At 35.7% G+C, this 17,177-nt stretch overlaps 1 protein-coding gene across 1 annotated transcript; it reads left to right on the plus strand.

Moving 5' to 3' along the window:
• The first annotated feature begins 597 nt into the window (after positions 1-597).
• LOC122040804 (2-oxoglutarate-Fe(II) type oxidoreductase hxnY-like) lies at positions 598-15,408 on the plus strand. Its single transcript, XM_042600246.1, has 11 exons — positions 598-1,398; positions 3,179-3,374; positions 4,140-4,238; positions 4,548-4,599; positions 5,543-5,664; positions 5,759-5,859; positions 5,964-6,022; positions 6,240-6,296; positions 14,569-14,614; positions 14,736-14,815; positions 15,007-15,408. Exons 1-11 carry the CDS (start codon positions 1,285-1,287, stop codon positions 15,095-15,097), a joined length of 1,017 nt encoding a protein of 338 aa, XP_042456180.1. The 5' UTR covers positions 598-1,284; the 3' UTR covers positions 15,098-15,408.
• The last annotated feature ends 1,769 nt before the right edge of the window (positions 15,409-17,177 follow it).

Here is a 17,177-nt window from a genome sequence, read left to right on the forward strand (position 1 = left end):
AATAAATTTGAATAATTAATTCGTTAAACTAAATAAATAAATTTTAACACATATATATTCAGTCCGTTAATGTTCGTGAATAACGTTCATTAATAAAACTTTAATTAATATGCTAAATAAATTTTAAAAAGAATTAAAATGAATAAACGAGATTAAATTATCAAGCTCAGTATATAACTAGTCAAGCAAGTAAAAATAAATTTGAATTGAGAGTTCGATAATATCTAAATGAATCAAGCTCAATTCAAGTTTGAATTGAGAACTTGTTAGTCTCTAGAGGTTGACACAAATGGTAAATACATGATAGTTTGTTTGTAATGGATAGGGGTTTGAGTCCCAGGAAATGCATAGCTTGTATTTGTTTCGCCATGCACTTAACACTATGCTCTTAATGAACCTTTTTAGTTTTGAATTGAAAATTTAATAATATCTAAACAAATCAAACTCAAATTTAAACTCATCAAAAATATATCAAGAAAAGATGGAACAATCATTTTAAATGTTTGATTCATTTAAGATTTGACTTGATTACTTTATCAAATAATGAACATCCGATTTATTTACGGTCCTAATTTGAACCCTTATAGCATGTCACATGCTACCTCTCCTGGCTATTGTTCTTGTGCATGAACTATCTATCACTCGCTGAAAGCATATCGAAAGCACACTGCTTCGATCGAATTGGCTGGGTAGGAACAAAATCAACACGAAACTAACCTGTCGAAGTCGCCGGCCGGTTAAGCTTCATGGCTTCTCGAGCTGGTTTTGCAGAGGAATTAAGAGCATTTTTGGATTTGATGGACGGGAGGGAAGTGGAGCAGGCTTAAATTGGGGTTGCAAGGGAGGAGGGCCGTTAGCTGAAGGAACGAACAGTCCGAACCATGCTTCCTGAGGCGACTCAGCGCCACAACCACCGTTCCAAATGAGACAGGCAAAGCCTGACCAAAATGACAAAAGAGGGGTGGTCACAGACAGAGGGAGACAGAGAAATGTTCTCGATAGGATCTGTAGATGATGAAGAAGAAGGAGGATCGATCATAAAAGATGAAACGAAGATCATAATAATTATTCATATTATTTTTAATTTGTGTTAATTACATTACATCGATTAATAATAAATATAATAAGACAGGTTGGTTTAATTTGTGAGTCAATAGAGTTTGATTCGCGATCGTGGGACAGGTTGACTCCCGCAGACTACTCGACGCAAGGTTGGGGGGCGGCGGAAGAGAAAGCGACAAGCGGCAAGAGAGTCGAGAGGTGGTGGTGGTGGTGTCGGGAAACATGGCGAGTGCGGCGGAAGTGATCGTCGGTGGGTCGGCGCCGAAAACCGTACCGCTGAACTGCATCAGTCTCTCGGAGCCTGACATTACCAAATCCGTTTCCCTTCTCAAGCAGGTACCTTCTCTATTAATGGATCGAGGAAAAAAAGGGACTTGTTTTATGATGTTCTTCTTGATTAAGCGTCTATTTTACTCGCCAAAGATAATCGATCTGTTTTTTTTTTCGAATTTATTTTCAATTGGAGTTTTTGAATGTTTCCTTCAGATTTGTATTTGCTGATGGTTCTTTTTTTTACGAGAAAATTAGAGGAGAGAATCAAAAGTTCACTCAATAGAAATGTGGACTGACTGATAACAAAAAACACAAGAACAGCACAAGACACAACTTCTGGTTTTGCTCATAGTGTCCAAAGCAAGACGGAATGTTTCCGGTGAATATCTGAACATGCAGTCACATCTAGAAGCACGACGGAATCCAGCACGAAGCTTAGACCTGCAGATGATGCTCCATGAAACCAAGATCTTAGCTCTTGAAGAAACGTCCATCCATGCCTCGATGCCAAAGGAAGTTCATTTTATTCCTATCAATAGCCTTCATAACCCAAGATGGAAAGATAAAGACAGAAGAAGAAAAGAGAGTCAAAGAGGAGAGTGTGTTGTTGATGTGCGTCAATTGGCCTTAGAGTGATAAGAAAGTCTTTTGCCAAGGCACCAACCTTCTGTCAACTTTTGCTATCAGCCCATCCTAATAATCTTTAGTAGGCCTACCTAAGCGTAATTAGTGTCTAAGGCATGGTTGGAAGAATTGACTGATTCATATTCAAATTGGCCGAGTTGGATTTGGATGGGCTAATTCCGAGTGAGATCTTGGGACACCCTTCCAAGAAGTGATAGAAAGATAGATCTAGAGTCTTACCTATGATTTTGAGCGAGCAGTTTGGAAGAAGAGAGCTCGTTGAGGCTATTTAGATTTTGCATCGTGGTAAGGGGAAGAGGCAAGAGTTGGATATGCCAATGTAGATGTTTGTTTTCTAGCTTTCTCAAGGAGGAAGAAGATAGTGCTCTCTTCGTCTTATATTCTTCGGGAAATCACATTCTTGAGGAGGAAGGCATAGGCAACCTCTTCGTTCCTATTTGTGAGTTGCGAACTTGTGACTCTTGTAACTGTGTGGTTATATCATCCCACAATTCTCTTTAGTGAGATGAAGTAATTGTTGCTAAACTTATATGCTTTATTGAGAGTAGACTTTGACCTTCACTATAACTATATGAATTTATTTTTAATAAATTGTGACTCCTGCTAAATTGGAAACACTAGAAATAAAAGGTTGTAGGCTTAATAAAGTAAAGACGTAATATATTGAATTTAAGTTTCGTAGTAATACATATAGGAAGACAATTGTTAAGATATGAGATGACTAATTACCTGTAGCTAAGAGCTTTAAGTATCTAGTTTCCTTTTTGCAAAAGGATGAAGGAATTGATAGAAATGTTTTACATAGGATATAAACAGGATTATTGAAATAGAGGAGGGAATCAAGGGTTCTTTGTGATCGTAAGATGTCTCTAAAAAAGGGAAGATTTATAAAACAACAGTTAGACTTGATATACTATATGAAGCTCAATATTGAACTATGAATCGAGCACATAAGTAGAAGATAAGAGTTGAAGAAAAGAGGTTGCTAAAGTGAATTTGCGGATACACGAGGATAGATGTGATAAGAACAATGAGAACATTATCACTGGTTTAAAACACACACTTATCTATCATCTATTTCTCGGCATGTTGGTCTCTCTCTCTCTCTCTCTCTCTCTCTCTCTATCTCTCTCTCTCTGTTTTGCTTTCCCTGTTTTTCTATCTTCTTAAATATATATTCTCATTATCTGTTGGTCAGGCATGCCAAGATTCTGGATTTTTTTATGTGATTGATCATGGAATTGACCAAGATCTAATGGAAGAAGTTTTTAGGCAGAGTCAGAAATTTTTTGATCTACCTTTACATGAGAAAATGAAATTGCTCCAAAATAAGAAACATCGAGGTTATACACCTTTTCTGGCCCAGACTTCGGATCCTGGAAATCAAACAAGTGGTTGGTACTTTATTTTTTCTGGTTCAGTTTTTTCCATTCTTCTTGTTAAGGTTCATTCTTGCCTCTAACCCTTTGTATGCTTTACTTTCTAGTTACTAAGAAAATTAGTATATGGCTTGATTTGAATGAGTTGAAGCTTGAGCTACTGAAACCTGTTATGTGTAGTTGTGTATCTTTCTGCCTATCTGCATTCAGTTTACAATTTGATGCTTTTAGTTGTACATTTTTTTTATTTGAAAGACTGATGTTTGTGTATCAAATTGCCTTCTGCTTAGTTTTTATGATTGATTCTATGCAGATCTTTTACTCATCTTAGTTTTCTTACACTTTCTACTCCATGAAATGCATCATCCACATGTGAATTGCATAATTCAGTTTTATTTATTGCTTAAGTGAAGGAGCTGTTTGAATATGCTATGCAGTTGTGAAAATTACGCAAAGAGATATATATTGTTTTACTTTCACAAAGCAGTATCTTTGTGGGTTAAAAGAACACCTTCAGCAAGTGATCCTAAAAGCTGTTTGCTTTGCTTTTAGAACTGTTATGTCACATAAAGACTGCATCTTTGCAAATGATCTTTTGAAAAGAAAAAGCTAGTATAGCCTAATAATGAACCAATTAAATTTATATGGCTGCCTGACATCTGTTGCTCGATATTTTGAAAACAGCTTTGATCTAGAAGTTGAAATTTCTGCAGATGATTTTCTTATCTTGATTATCCTTATTAACATCTTAATACAAACTTATTGCTCTCTTTGTTCTAGGTGATTATAAGGAAGGATACTATATTGGTATTGAAGTACCTGAAGATGACCTAAATGCAGAAAAACCATTTTATGGGTCAAATTTGTGGCCAACTACAGGTAAGTTGTCTGCTTCTTATCATCTGTCACTTTGCTAACTCATAGAAGTAGATTTGGCTCTGACTCCTTGACTAGTTTCTTTTGGATGTTTTTTACGACAGTGGCTACATATAAGGTTTATTTCAAATGCTATGTTTGCTTCACCTACTGGATTTTCTTGTATAGTGTAGATTTATGTACAGGAACATTATTTTTTTCCAAGGAGCCAAAAATTTACTCTTTGAAGTGGTTTTAATGAAGTGGTTAATGGGGGCTGTATCTGAATTTTTTTTCAAATTTCTATTCTGATTTCATGTTTTCTTTCTGAAGATATATTACCTGGATGGAAGGAGATTATGGAGCAGTATCATAAGGAGGCACTGTAAGTGTTTCTCTTCAATTTAACATGGTGATTATATCATATTTTGGTGCCTTAATCACAACCTTTGAGATTGATGATTTTTTAATTGAAGATTTTGATATGCCATCTGTGGGGACCTCTGATTTTCGTCGTTCTGAATTCCAGAATTGACTCTCACTATTAAAAAAAATAGCGAGAGTCAATGATATTACTAAGTAAGACTCACTTCATCCCTATTTGTATCGGTTTGAGTCACACCCAAAGACCAGATTTTGAGAAAAAAAACTATCGATAGGCTTATACTTCGCCGGCTCCGGGGACAAAATTCATCGAATTAAATAGTAGAATAAGAAATCCCCCGTTTTTTGTTGATCAGGCGACACCCAGATTTGAACTGGGGATAAAGGATTTGCAGCCCCCTGCCTTGGCCATGTCGCCAAATCCGATCCAAATCTCAAAAAAAAATATAAAATAGGTAAAAAAAACAAACATAGTCTAAAAAAGAGTTGTTGCATAACATATTACTTAAGACCGTAATTAATCATCAGTGTTTATGTATGTAATCACATTTCGTTTCTTCTTGACCCTCCACCCGAGAAAGTTCCTAGAGGAAAGGAATTAAGTGTCCTTAATTTGAACATTATTTCTTTGGTGCTTCACTTCATTGGCATGCACGGTGGATTTATAGGGATTCTTCGCCCTTTCTTTTCAAAGTGGATTGCAGTCTATCACCTAGGTTCCACCATGGAGCTGTTTAAGCGAAGAACCTCAAGCCAGTATTTTATTATAAATTAAATTGTGTTACTTTTTAAATTCTTGTGAAAACAGTAGCACTTATCTTCATGGATATATCTATATGACCAGTATACTGATAGAAGTGTAGTTCTTCCAAATATTTGTTTATCCTACTATATAGATTGAGCAAGATGAGATTTTGATCTTATATCTATTCTTTCACTGTCAGGAGGGTGGCAAAAGCAGTTGCTAGAATCATAGCCCTTGCACTTAACTTAGATGTTGGTTTTTTTGATAAGCCAGAAATGCTTGGCGAGCCTATTGCAAGTTTGCGGCTCCTACACTACGGAGGTACGAAACAAGTTCGGGCCATGTTTTAGTCTTATGTTTGTGGAATTCTTGCTGATGCAACACATGCCATGATGATGCATTTTCTAACTATCAGGTAAATTATCATATCCTGAAAAAGGAATATTTGGAGCCGGAGCACATTCTGATTATGGATTAATAACTCTATTGGCAACTGATGATGTGATGGGTCTACAAGTGAGTTCCAAGTACCAACACCATTAATTGGCACAAATACAAGCTCCCATATGTTGCTAATGTTCTATGATTTAATTGGTTTTATTTTTTGCCTTATGTCACAGATATGCAAGGATAAAGATGCCAGGCCTCAGGTGTGGGAATATGTGGCACCAGTTAGTGGGTTAGTTCTTCGTCATCTATAAACTTTAACAACACCTCATAGTTAGTATAAAAATTGTCTCTAGCAGATTTTTTTCAAACTCATCAATATCCATTTGTATCTTTCCTTTGATGTACTTTACGCAAAGGTTCTAGTCGATATGTTGTACATCTTGTGCATGAAAGATTTTTTCTAAAATTTACCTTTGTTGCTAGCTTATTTTCCATGTTTGTTCCAGAGGGTTCATTGTCAATCTTGGCGACCTGCTAGAACGTTGGAGTAATGGGATTTTCAGGTAATCTAACATTCTGCATTCAGAATAGCTCGTGTATTTATTCATAAGGTGATTGATAACTAGTTTGTTTTAATTGTCTAGATTTTATCTGGAAAAAGGAAATTTACAATTACAATTTTGTTGGCTAATAATGTAATCTTTAATGTCATAAAAATTTCTGTATCTCTCTATTCTTGTTGATAAAATAATATAAATAACAATATTCTCATGGAGTCTTTTTGTGGTGCTATTTGGACTCTTGTAATCTTGTTAGTGAAGTTGGAAAATCATCTGAATTTCTGGTGTCAGATATTTAAGGTTACGATAATGTAAGAAAAGCTATTTTGTTCATATTCTTACCTTCAAATTTTAATTAATAGCTAGCTGGTAAGGCAAACAATATCTTGGAAGAGAAAATGCAGAGGAATGAAAGAAAAAACTTGACCCTTCCTCCTGTTGCATGCATGTTTATTTTGTGATGCAGCGGATAACTATCAAATCCGTTGATTTATGCACAAATACCGAAGCGATCTTCGAATCCTTATTGATTCTATAGAATGCCAGGAGATAAGCAACTAAAGAATTATTCATCAAAAACTTTTTTATATTAACCCGAACAATTATTTATATAGACTTTAAATCCCAAGACACAAAGAAAGGAAGAAATCCTGACAAAAAAGGAAAAAAAATCTTAACAGAATCAAAATTCTAAAAATACTAAAAATTGACTCAAAATCCAAAAAATATAAAAAATAGAAATTATCAAAAATATCTTAAATATCAAAAATACCCTAAATATAAAAAAAATACAAAAACTACTACAAATAATAAAAAGATATTCGGATTCTCCTACATCATTCTCCCCATGGTGGAGAAAATTCACCCTCGAATTCCTAGTCATATCATCATCAGAAGCATTATCGATGTGTTGCGGTCTTCTTGGTGTGATGCAGTGGAAAACTATTAAATTTGTTGATTTGCGCATGAATACCGAAAGTAATCTTCTAAACCCTATTGATTCGTGCACGAATATCAGAAAATAGAAAAGCAAAACTCATCGTTCTTGAAGGAGACGACGACTGACTCCACAAAATCAACTCGGCTCTGATACTAATTGATGCAGTGGATAACTATCGAATCCGTTGATTCGCGCATGAATACCAGAAGTAATCTTCTAAATCTTGTTGATTCGCGCACGAATACTAAAAAAAAAAAAGGCAGCCCGGTGCACGAAGCTCCCGCCATGCGGTGTCCCAGGGAAGGATCCATTGTACGCAGCCTTACCCTGCTTTTTGCAAGAGGTTGTTTCCAGGATTCGAACCCATGACTTTTTGGTCACATGACAACAACTTTACTGTTGCGCCGAAGCTCCCCTTTCTTAGTATTCGTGCACGAATACTAAGAAATAGAAAAGCAAAACTCGTCATTCCTTAAGAAGGAGATGATGACTAACTCCATAAGATCAACCTGACTCTGATACCAATTGATGCAGCACACAATTGTCGAATTCGTTGACTCGTGCACGAATACCGGGAAATAGGGATCCAAAAACTACTCAAAGCTTTAGGGAAAAGAATGGCATTACGGAATTATTATTGATAAAAAACTATCCTTTACATAAACTAAACATACCCTTATACAGATACAAAACCTTAAGACACAAAGAAAGGAAAGATATCTGACAGAAAAGAAAAATTCTAAACATACTAAAAATTTAAAATATCCTAAATGGACTCTAAATCCAAAATATAAAAGATAGAAATTAACAAAAATACCCTAAATATCAAACTTAGAAATTAACAAAAATACTCTAAATACTAAACTCGGCAAAATATTAAAAGAGACTAGAATTACTCTTATGTTTCCGCATCATTCTCTCCAACAGGGAGAAAATTTGTTCTTGAATTGTTTCTGCATTGTCATGTCCTGGGGAATCAAAAAGTGGCATGAGACCAATGAATTGCCACGGACCTCCTGAGCTCTCTTTTTTTCCATTTGGAACTTTCTAATATGCAGCAGCAAGTGACCGTACTCCATGCTCAGCAATCTTGTCAATAATAGCATGGACCCTCTGCTCTATCTCAGACTTATTGTGCGCAAGATTCAAAATCTGTTCTAGTTAGTGGTGCAAATGAGCCGAGCCGAGCTAAGCTCAAACTTGGGTTAGCTCGAGCTCGAGCTCGAGAAGATTAAAGATGCTCGGTTCAAGCTCGAGCGAGTTTGTGAATTTGAGCTCGAGCTTGACTCGTCCAATTAATCATGGGCTCGAGCTTGGCTCGACTCGAAACATTGAATTAAAATGAAAAAAAGGCTATTTAGGATGATATGATTCGAACCTTCAACCACAGGCAAACCTAATGAAACCCTCTAGCTATAAACACTTTCTCAACTTATTATTTAATTTTAAAGTAGTAATTATTTTAAATATTAGAATATTAAATTAGCTTGGCTCGAACAGGCTTGACGAGCCATCGAGCCAGTATTAAAAGGGCTTAAGATCGACTTGAATATTAAACGAGCCGGCTCGAGCTCGGCTCGAGCTCGACTAACTCCAAGCTCGAGTCGAGCTTTGATTGAGCCGCTCATGAGCTACTTGACTCATTTGCACCCCTAGTTCCAGCGCTCCTTTGCTAACTCGATATGGTTTCCCCTCAGTATCAATATAAGTTAAAGCAGTTCTCTCTATTGAATACCAACCCGTGCCTCCATCGGATCAGCAAGCATTCCAACAATAGCAATGCCTATAGTATCTTGTTTTTCTATCCTCGAGGATCTAATAACCATCAAAATCATAGTGTCCTGCTTACAACTTTGGAGAAGACCTCAATAAGGTTTTTATCTACACTAAGCTTGTTCAAAGTAAGTGTGCCAGTTTTATCCCTCCATAGCACGCCCATCCCAGCCATTTCTTCAATTGCGGTCATCCTCTTTGTAATAGTGCCCTACCGGGACAAGCTATGTGGACCAATTGTCATTGTAATTGAAAGCACAGTAGGCATAACTATGGGAATTCCTCCATTGAGAAGAACCAAAAGATTGTCGATTCTAGGACAATAGGCTTGGTGCTGGTTGGTGGAGTCCACTAGATGTGCAGCTTTGCCAAAAAAAGTATGTACAGCTGTAGCAATGACAACAGCTTCAATCTCACCTTGCTTACAAGTGGAACTCGAATTTACACCATCCTCGGAGTCTTTGGTGACAGGTAACAACTCTCGAGTTAGTGCACTCTGATCTATCTTCAAAGGATCTCCTTCAAGCAGAAAGGCATATGCAGGGATGATGTCTCCAAACTTGATGCTAATAATATCCCGTGGACGAGGATGACAGCTTCCTCACTCCACCGACCATCTCTAAGGATTTCTTCCTCCATTCCCTTCTGGAAATACAAGCTTTTGCCCTTGGACTCTGACATCTGTTTTTGAAAGTTTTTATTTTTTGAAGAAGTTTCGTAAATTGAGACGTTGAAACATGACCGGATATGGCTGAAATATTCCAGGATCGGGTCGAGGCTTTGGTCGTAGCATACACCTCCTTGTTCGAATCATAATTTTCCTCTCGGTTCTTCAGTTTTGTAGAGGTGAAACTCGGATCTTCTCCCGGATCCCCTCCATGAAGGCATCAAATAGGTTGATTTTGCTGTTGTCTTTGCCTTCACATCCTTCGTCAACAACTGTATCCTCATCATCGTCATAAACTAGATCACCGAATATTTTGATCTTGCCATCATCTCCCTCATTGTCGTCGACTTCATCTGCCTCCTCATCAAATGAACAAATGAATAGATTTAGTTGTAGGCTGCCATGAAACGCAGGGATTTCGATTCTCATACCTGTCTCCTAATGCATGTGATCCTCCTCTGCTATTGCTTTTCGTCTCCCGCGGAGAACATAAGCATCCTCCTCTCCATCACTTGTTTCGAGATCCGAGTTTATCCGGTGATGGTGTCAGATCAAATTTTTTTTATTTCGATTTTCAAACCTCACTGCCATCCTTTTTGCAAGTTGTTCTACAAACCCTACCATGCATTCCATCCGTTTGCCAATAGCTAGAACCTACGGCTCCATTTTGCGTGTCGTTAACGCGTTGTTGTTTTCTTGTCTACATGACTTCGTTGGATCAACTTATCTTTGATACCAACTGACGCAATGGATAATTATCGAATCTGTTAATTTACGCATGAATACTGAAAGCGATTTTCTAAACCTATTGATTCGCATACAAATACCAGGAAATAGGCATCCAAAAACTACTTGAAGCTTTAGGGAAAAGAACGACGTGGCCGAATTATTATTGATTAAAAACTATCCCCTAACATAAACTGAACATACCCTTATATAGATTCAAAACCTTAAGACATAAAGAAAGAAAAGAAATCGTGACAGAAAAAAATTCTAAACATATTAAAAATCCAAAACGAACTCCAAATTTAAAAATATAAAAGATAGGAATTAACAAAAATAGCCTAAACACTAAACTTAGAAATTAACAAAAATACTTTAAATACCAAACTCGGCAAAATATTAAAAGAGACTAAAATTAGTCTTATGTTTCCACATCATTATATTTAGTAGTTTTTGAGGTTTTTTTAAAATATATTTATAGTATTTTTGGTATTTAGGGTATTTTTGATAATTTATGTCTTTTATATTTTATATCAATTTCAGATCCTCCGACATCATTCTCCCATGGTGGAGAAAATTCACCCTCAAATTGCTTGTCATATCATCGTTTGAAGCGTTGTCAATGCGTTGTGATCTTCTTGGTGTGATGCAATGGAAAGCTATTGAATCCGTTGATTCGCGCACAAATATCGGAAGCAATTTTCTAAACCCTGTTGATTCGCACATGAATGGCAGGAAATAGAAAAGCAAAACTCGTTGTTTTTGAAAGAGATGCCGACTCGACTCTGATACTACTGACGTAGTGGATAATTATCGTATCCGTGAATTCACACCGTAGGTTGGATAAGAATAAATATGATAAAGAAACTAATAATCTAAGATTTGGAACATGGAGCATAGGAACTCTCACCAGTAAATCAATGGAGGTAGTAGATATGATGATTAAAAGAAGAATTAGTATTTTATGTGTACAAGAGGCAAAATGGATAGGCGAGAAGACAAAGATATAGTACTGGAAAGAGTAAACCAAGAAATGGAGTGAGTATTATTGTAGATTGTTTGTTAAAGGATGAAGTTGTAGGAGTAGTTAGAAAAGGAGATAGAATTATAGCCATTAAGATAATAGTGGCGAAAGAAACTATGAACATAATTAGCGTATATGCACCACAAGTAGGATTAGATGAAGCTACCAAATCAAGGTTTTGGGAGGGTTTAAATGAAATATTACAAAATATTCCACCAAATGAAATGATTTTAATGGGAGGTGATCTAAATGAGAATGTCGGAGTGAAAAACGAGGAATATGAGAGGGTACATGGGAGTTATGTGTTTAGAACGAGAAATGAGGAAGGGAAAACTATATTAGATTTTGCTATAACATATGACCTTATATTAGTTAATACGTTTTTTAAGAAAAGAAAAGAACACTTAGTCACATTCAAAAGTGAGAATAATAATTTGCAAATTGAATTTCTTATGGTTAGGAAGAAGGATAAAAAAATTTGTAAAGACTGCAAAGTCATCCCTGGATAAAGCTTAACTACCAATATAGGTTAGTAGTGTTAGATATACGCCTCAAACATAGTATCAATAGAAAGAAAATATATACGATTCCTAGAGTTAAGTGGTGGAAGTTAAAGGATGGGAAACAAAATATATTTAATGAGAAGGTAGAAGTAGAAGCATCAGCTGAAATATACGATGACTCTAATACAACATGGGATATCAAAGTTGAAAATAGTAGCTAAGAGTGTACTCAGTGAGTCAAAGGGACATGCACCATTAAGTAAGGAATCTTGGTGGTGGAATGAGAAAGTACAAGAGAAAGTGAAGGAAAAACGAATAACTTATAAGGAATTATATATTTGTAACAATGAGGAAAACTTAAAAAAATATACAATAGTTAAGAAAGAAGCTAAGAAAGTAGTGAGTGAAGTAAAAAATAAAACTTTTGAACGATTATATCAAAAATTGGATAAAAAAAGGGGAAAAAGACATTTATAGAATAGCTAAAGTGAGAGAAAGGAAAACAAGAGATCTTAACCAAATAAAATGTATTAATGAAAGTAATAGGGTATTAGTAAACTATGGAGAAATAAAAGAGCGGTGGAAGAGGTATTTTCATTAATGAAGGTTTAGGTGACCAACTTAACTTAGGTAATTTAAGTAAGTCAAATGAGCATAGAAATTTTAATTTTTATCGTAGAATTCAAACTTCAGAAGTAAAACAAACTTTAAATGAGATGCACAATGGAAAAACCGTTGGACCAGATGATATTCCGATAGAAGTATGGAAGTGCCTAGGGAAACAAGGTATTGAATGACTTACAAAATTATTTAACATGATATTGAAAACGAAAAAAATGCATGATCAATAGAGGATAAGTACTCTAGTTCCCTTATATAAGAACAAGGGAGATGTACAAAATTATGCAAACTATAGGGGTATTAAACTAATGAGTCATACTATGAAACTTTAGAAAAAAGCAATAGAAGAAAGATTAAAGAAGGAGACCACAGTGATCGAAAATCAATTTGGGTTCATGCCTGGAAGGTCGACAATAGAAGCTATACATCTTCTTAGACAATTAATTGAAAAATATCGAGAGCAAAAACAAGATCTACACATGGTATTCATTGACTTAGAAAAAAATTATGATAGAGTCCCAAGAGAAATTATATGGAGAATTCTAGAAAAGAGAGTTGTTAGCGTAACATATATTTGACCTAATTAAGGATATGTACAAGGATGTAACGACCAGAGTAAAAATTTCAGGCGGAGTAACTGAAGTATTTCCAATAAAGATAGGGTTATATCGAGGATCAGCTCAATCCCTATCTTTTTACATTAATTATGGACGAACTCACTGCGCACATTCAAGACACAGTATCGTGGTGCATGTTATTTGCAGACGATATTATTTTGGTAGATGAAACACGTGAAGGAGTAAATGCTAAACTAGAATTTTGGTGGGAAACACTAGAAGGGAAAAATTTTAAACTTAGGAGATTAAAGACATAATATGGAATTTAAGTTTAGTAATATTAGAAGTAATGAGACAATTGTTAAGATAAGAGAGGATGAGTTGCCCAGAACCGAGAGATTTAAATATTTAGGATCATTTTTGCAAAACAATGGAGGGATTGAGAGAGATGTCTTAAATAGAATACAAGCAAGATGAGTGAAATGGAGGGGAGCGTCGAGTGTTTTGTGTGATTGTAAAGTACCTTTTAAACTTAAAAGTAAGTTCTATAAAATCGCAGTTAGACCTGTTATGTTATATGGAGCTGAATGTTGAGTTATGACTCGAGTACATGAACAGAAGATGAGAGTTGCAGAGATGAGGATGTTAAGGTGGATGTGTGGACATACGAGGATGGACAAAATAAGAAATGAGAGCATTAGAGAGAAAGTCGGAGATGCATCTATTGAGGAAAAACTCCGAGAGACACGTTTAAGATGGTACGGATATGTACTTAGCTGACCAATAAATGTTCCAGTTAGGAGTTAGGCGATGTGAAACTATGATAAACTTGCATATCAAATGAGGAAGAGGAAGACCAAAAAAAAACTTGGTTAGCAACAATAAAACAAGATAAAATTTATTTAAATATAGATGATGATATAGTAGGAGATAGAGCTTAATGGCGTAAAATGATTTATACAGCCGACCCCATCTAGTGGGAAAATGCTTGGTTGTTGTTGTTGTGGATTCACAGATGAATACCGGAAGCAAACTTCTAAATCCTGTTGATTTCGCAGAATGCCAAGAGATAGACAACCAAACTCAACGTTTGGGAAGAAACGACACGGATGCAAATTCTTATTAATCAAAAACTTTCTTACATCAACCCAAACAATTATTTATATAGATTCCAAATCCTAAGACACAAAGGAAGCAAAGAAATCCTAATAGAAAAGGAAAAATTCTTGACAAACTCAAAATTCTAAAAATCTTAAAGACTCAAAATTTAAAAATATAAAAAATAAAAATTATCAAAAATATTCTAAATACCAAAAATATCCTAAATATCAAAAAACTCAAAAACTACTCAAATATAATAAAAAGATATTCAGATCCTCATGTATCATTTTGCCACTGACTAGATTATGCATTGTAATCTAGCATTTGCAAAAACAATCATCGACATTCTTCTTATTTGACATGCAGGTCCACTATGCACAGAGTACTTTTAGATGGGAGGGAACGCTATTCGGTAGGACATTTATTTCCTTAATCTATTTCTTCAATGGAGTTGATTAGATATTTGCTTCAACACATTTTCTAACCGTATTTGAATACTCTGCTAACTGAATGGTCTACTTCCATTGGAACAGATCGCTTATTTTGCGGATCCTAGCCATGATTGTCTTATTGAATGCTTGCCGACTTGCAAATCTGAGGCAGACCCCCCCAAGTAAGTTCCACTCTAGCATGACATACCTCCAAGTGAAGACTTTATACCATGTGAAGTTGATCAAAGCTTAAAGTATTTGTATCTGATGAAGAAATGTGGAAGCAATGTATAATCTTTCTTTCTTTTTTTTGATGACCGAGAAGTTATTCCTTGCACTAACGTTTTAATTGTTGCATGACCATATCGATCAGGTTCCCTCCAGTGACTTGTGCGGCATACATGCTCCAAAAATTGCAAGATGCCTATGCAGACGCGAGCATATACTCTAAACATCAGCCTTAGAGTTTGGTCCAATCTGAGGCATCCTCAAATCAGATTGCAAAATCTGCATGCTGCAAAATCTGCAACTTTAAAGTCTAAAGTTGCAATGCCGTCTTGTCTAGACGATGCACAATAATGGTATTTGTTCTTTTCACTTCGTCAGTTCTTGACATGTATGATAATATTTGTTGTTGTCATACAAGAAAGTGTGCCATTTTCCTGTGTTTTACTCATAAAACTTGCCTCCTCTCTTAACTTTTGGGAAGATCAATTCTTAATGTACTAAGAAATGATTTAATCAATTTATCTGCTACCAGTGTTCATGTGATTTACTTTCTCCGTGTTGGTCTTGGGACGGGTTGGCGGGGACGTTGGGGGCGAGCATATTCGCCTTATGTCATAATGTTGAGTAAAATAATAAACAACTAATCTAGAGATGTTCTAAATATGACATTGTTATCCGTTAATTGAGGTGTCAGATTCGAGTTCTCTTATCAATTCTTTATCCGTCGGATACGTGGTATTGAGGCTCCCCAAAAAATTCCTTCGAGGGTTTTTGGGATATGGGGTCACGAAGCAGTGGGCCCAGTCACGTTAAAAAATTTACCCTACCTTAGTTTTAATTCCTTCGAGACGGCTTAGTGGTTAGCGCATGAGGTGTTGCCACCATGAGGTCTGGGGTTCAAATCTCGGTAAAGTTGAGATAAATGTCTCATTTATATGCTAATCACTATTTCAAAAGTTAGTAGCCGCTTGTGATTTACCTCTTTCGTGTTGGCCCTTGGACGGATTGACGGGGACGTTGGGACAAAGCGTATTCGTCTTTTGTTATCATATTGACTAAAATAATTCAATTAGGTTTGAATGATTGAGAGGACCAAACGAGCTGAGTAGATGGGATGTGTTAGTTGGAGTGAGTGAGTTGATCAAGTAGGGTCACCCGGTCAAGCAAGCCACATGATCGATCTAGTTAGTCAGGTTGAATAGGTTTGTCGAACTTAGTATATTGTCAATACTAATCATACTTGGTTGAGCTTGGCATGCAAGTATAGATTGTCTGGTCAGATTTACAAGTAAATCTATTGATAGATCATGTGGCTAACTGGAGTCGAATAAAAATATGAATAATTATCATAATGTGAATTAAAGTAAAAATATATATTATTTATTTATTATATATTCTATTCCTTAGAAATAATTTTTCTATTTCCATCTATTCCATATTTTAATCACTTTTCTTCTTTTAATTGCATCTTCTTTCTCTTTCTTTTTCCTTTTTTCTTTTCTTCACATTCTTCTTTTCTTCTAATCTCGCTGTCATAATTGAAATAAAGATTTGTGTGGTCTTCTTTTCAAGGCAAGAACAAGACAATTGCATTGCATGGCCTGCAACTATCTCCTAAGGGAGCTCATTGATTGTACTGTACAGACTGGAGTTAGCAGAACATTGATACCTGATCATTAAAAAGGGTCAGAAACAAACAAGCATGTGCTCAGTGAAGCTTGAAATTTAACATCTACTTAACTCCAAGAATGGTGCACCACGCCAGTTCTTTCACAACATTGAATAATGATATCTTCTGTAACTTTCCAAAATGAAAAGCCTCTACTTTCTCCAAATTCAATATAGCTACTGGATCACCACCTTTCCTCTCTGTTTGTTTTTTCCACTTTTACCGGATTACATTACATCCCATCATTCTGATAGAGGCGAATTTCAAACTTAAAACTGCAGGTTCTTGACCTCTTTTAGATCGTTTAGGTCATTTTAAGGTGGTGTAGATGCTAAAATTAATGCATAATAATTAAGGAATATGTCTTGTGGTTGATAGTAATAACTAACATGTTATTTGCTAAACTCAACTCAGGAATGGATGATAATATTCTTATGCAATGCAGCAAATCTAAGGCGAAGAAGGTTCAACCTATACATTGATTAAGATAGGATCTTCACCATATCTGATGAATGGAGCAGAGGGCCTTAACTTACTTCTATCCCACAAATTGCTAAAATCTAAGGTGAAGATTTAGGCTATAACTTGACTAAGATCTTCACTATATTTGAGATGAATAGAGCAGAGGGCCTTCACCTACTTCAATC

Source organism: Zingiber officinale, chromosome 2A, assembly GCF_018446385.1.
Source record: "Zingiber officinale cultivar Zhangliang chromosome 2A, Zo_v1.1, whole genome shotgun sequence".
NCBI classification, from domain to species: Eukaryota; Viridiplantae; Streptophyta; class Magnoliopsida; order Zingiberales; family Zingiberaceae; genus Zingiber; species Zingiber officinale.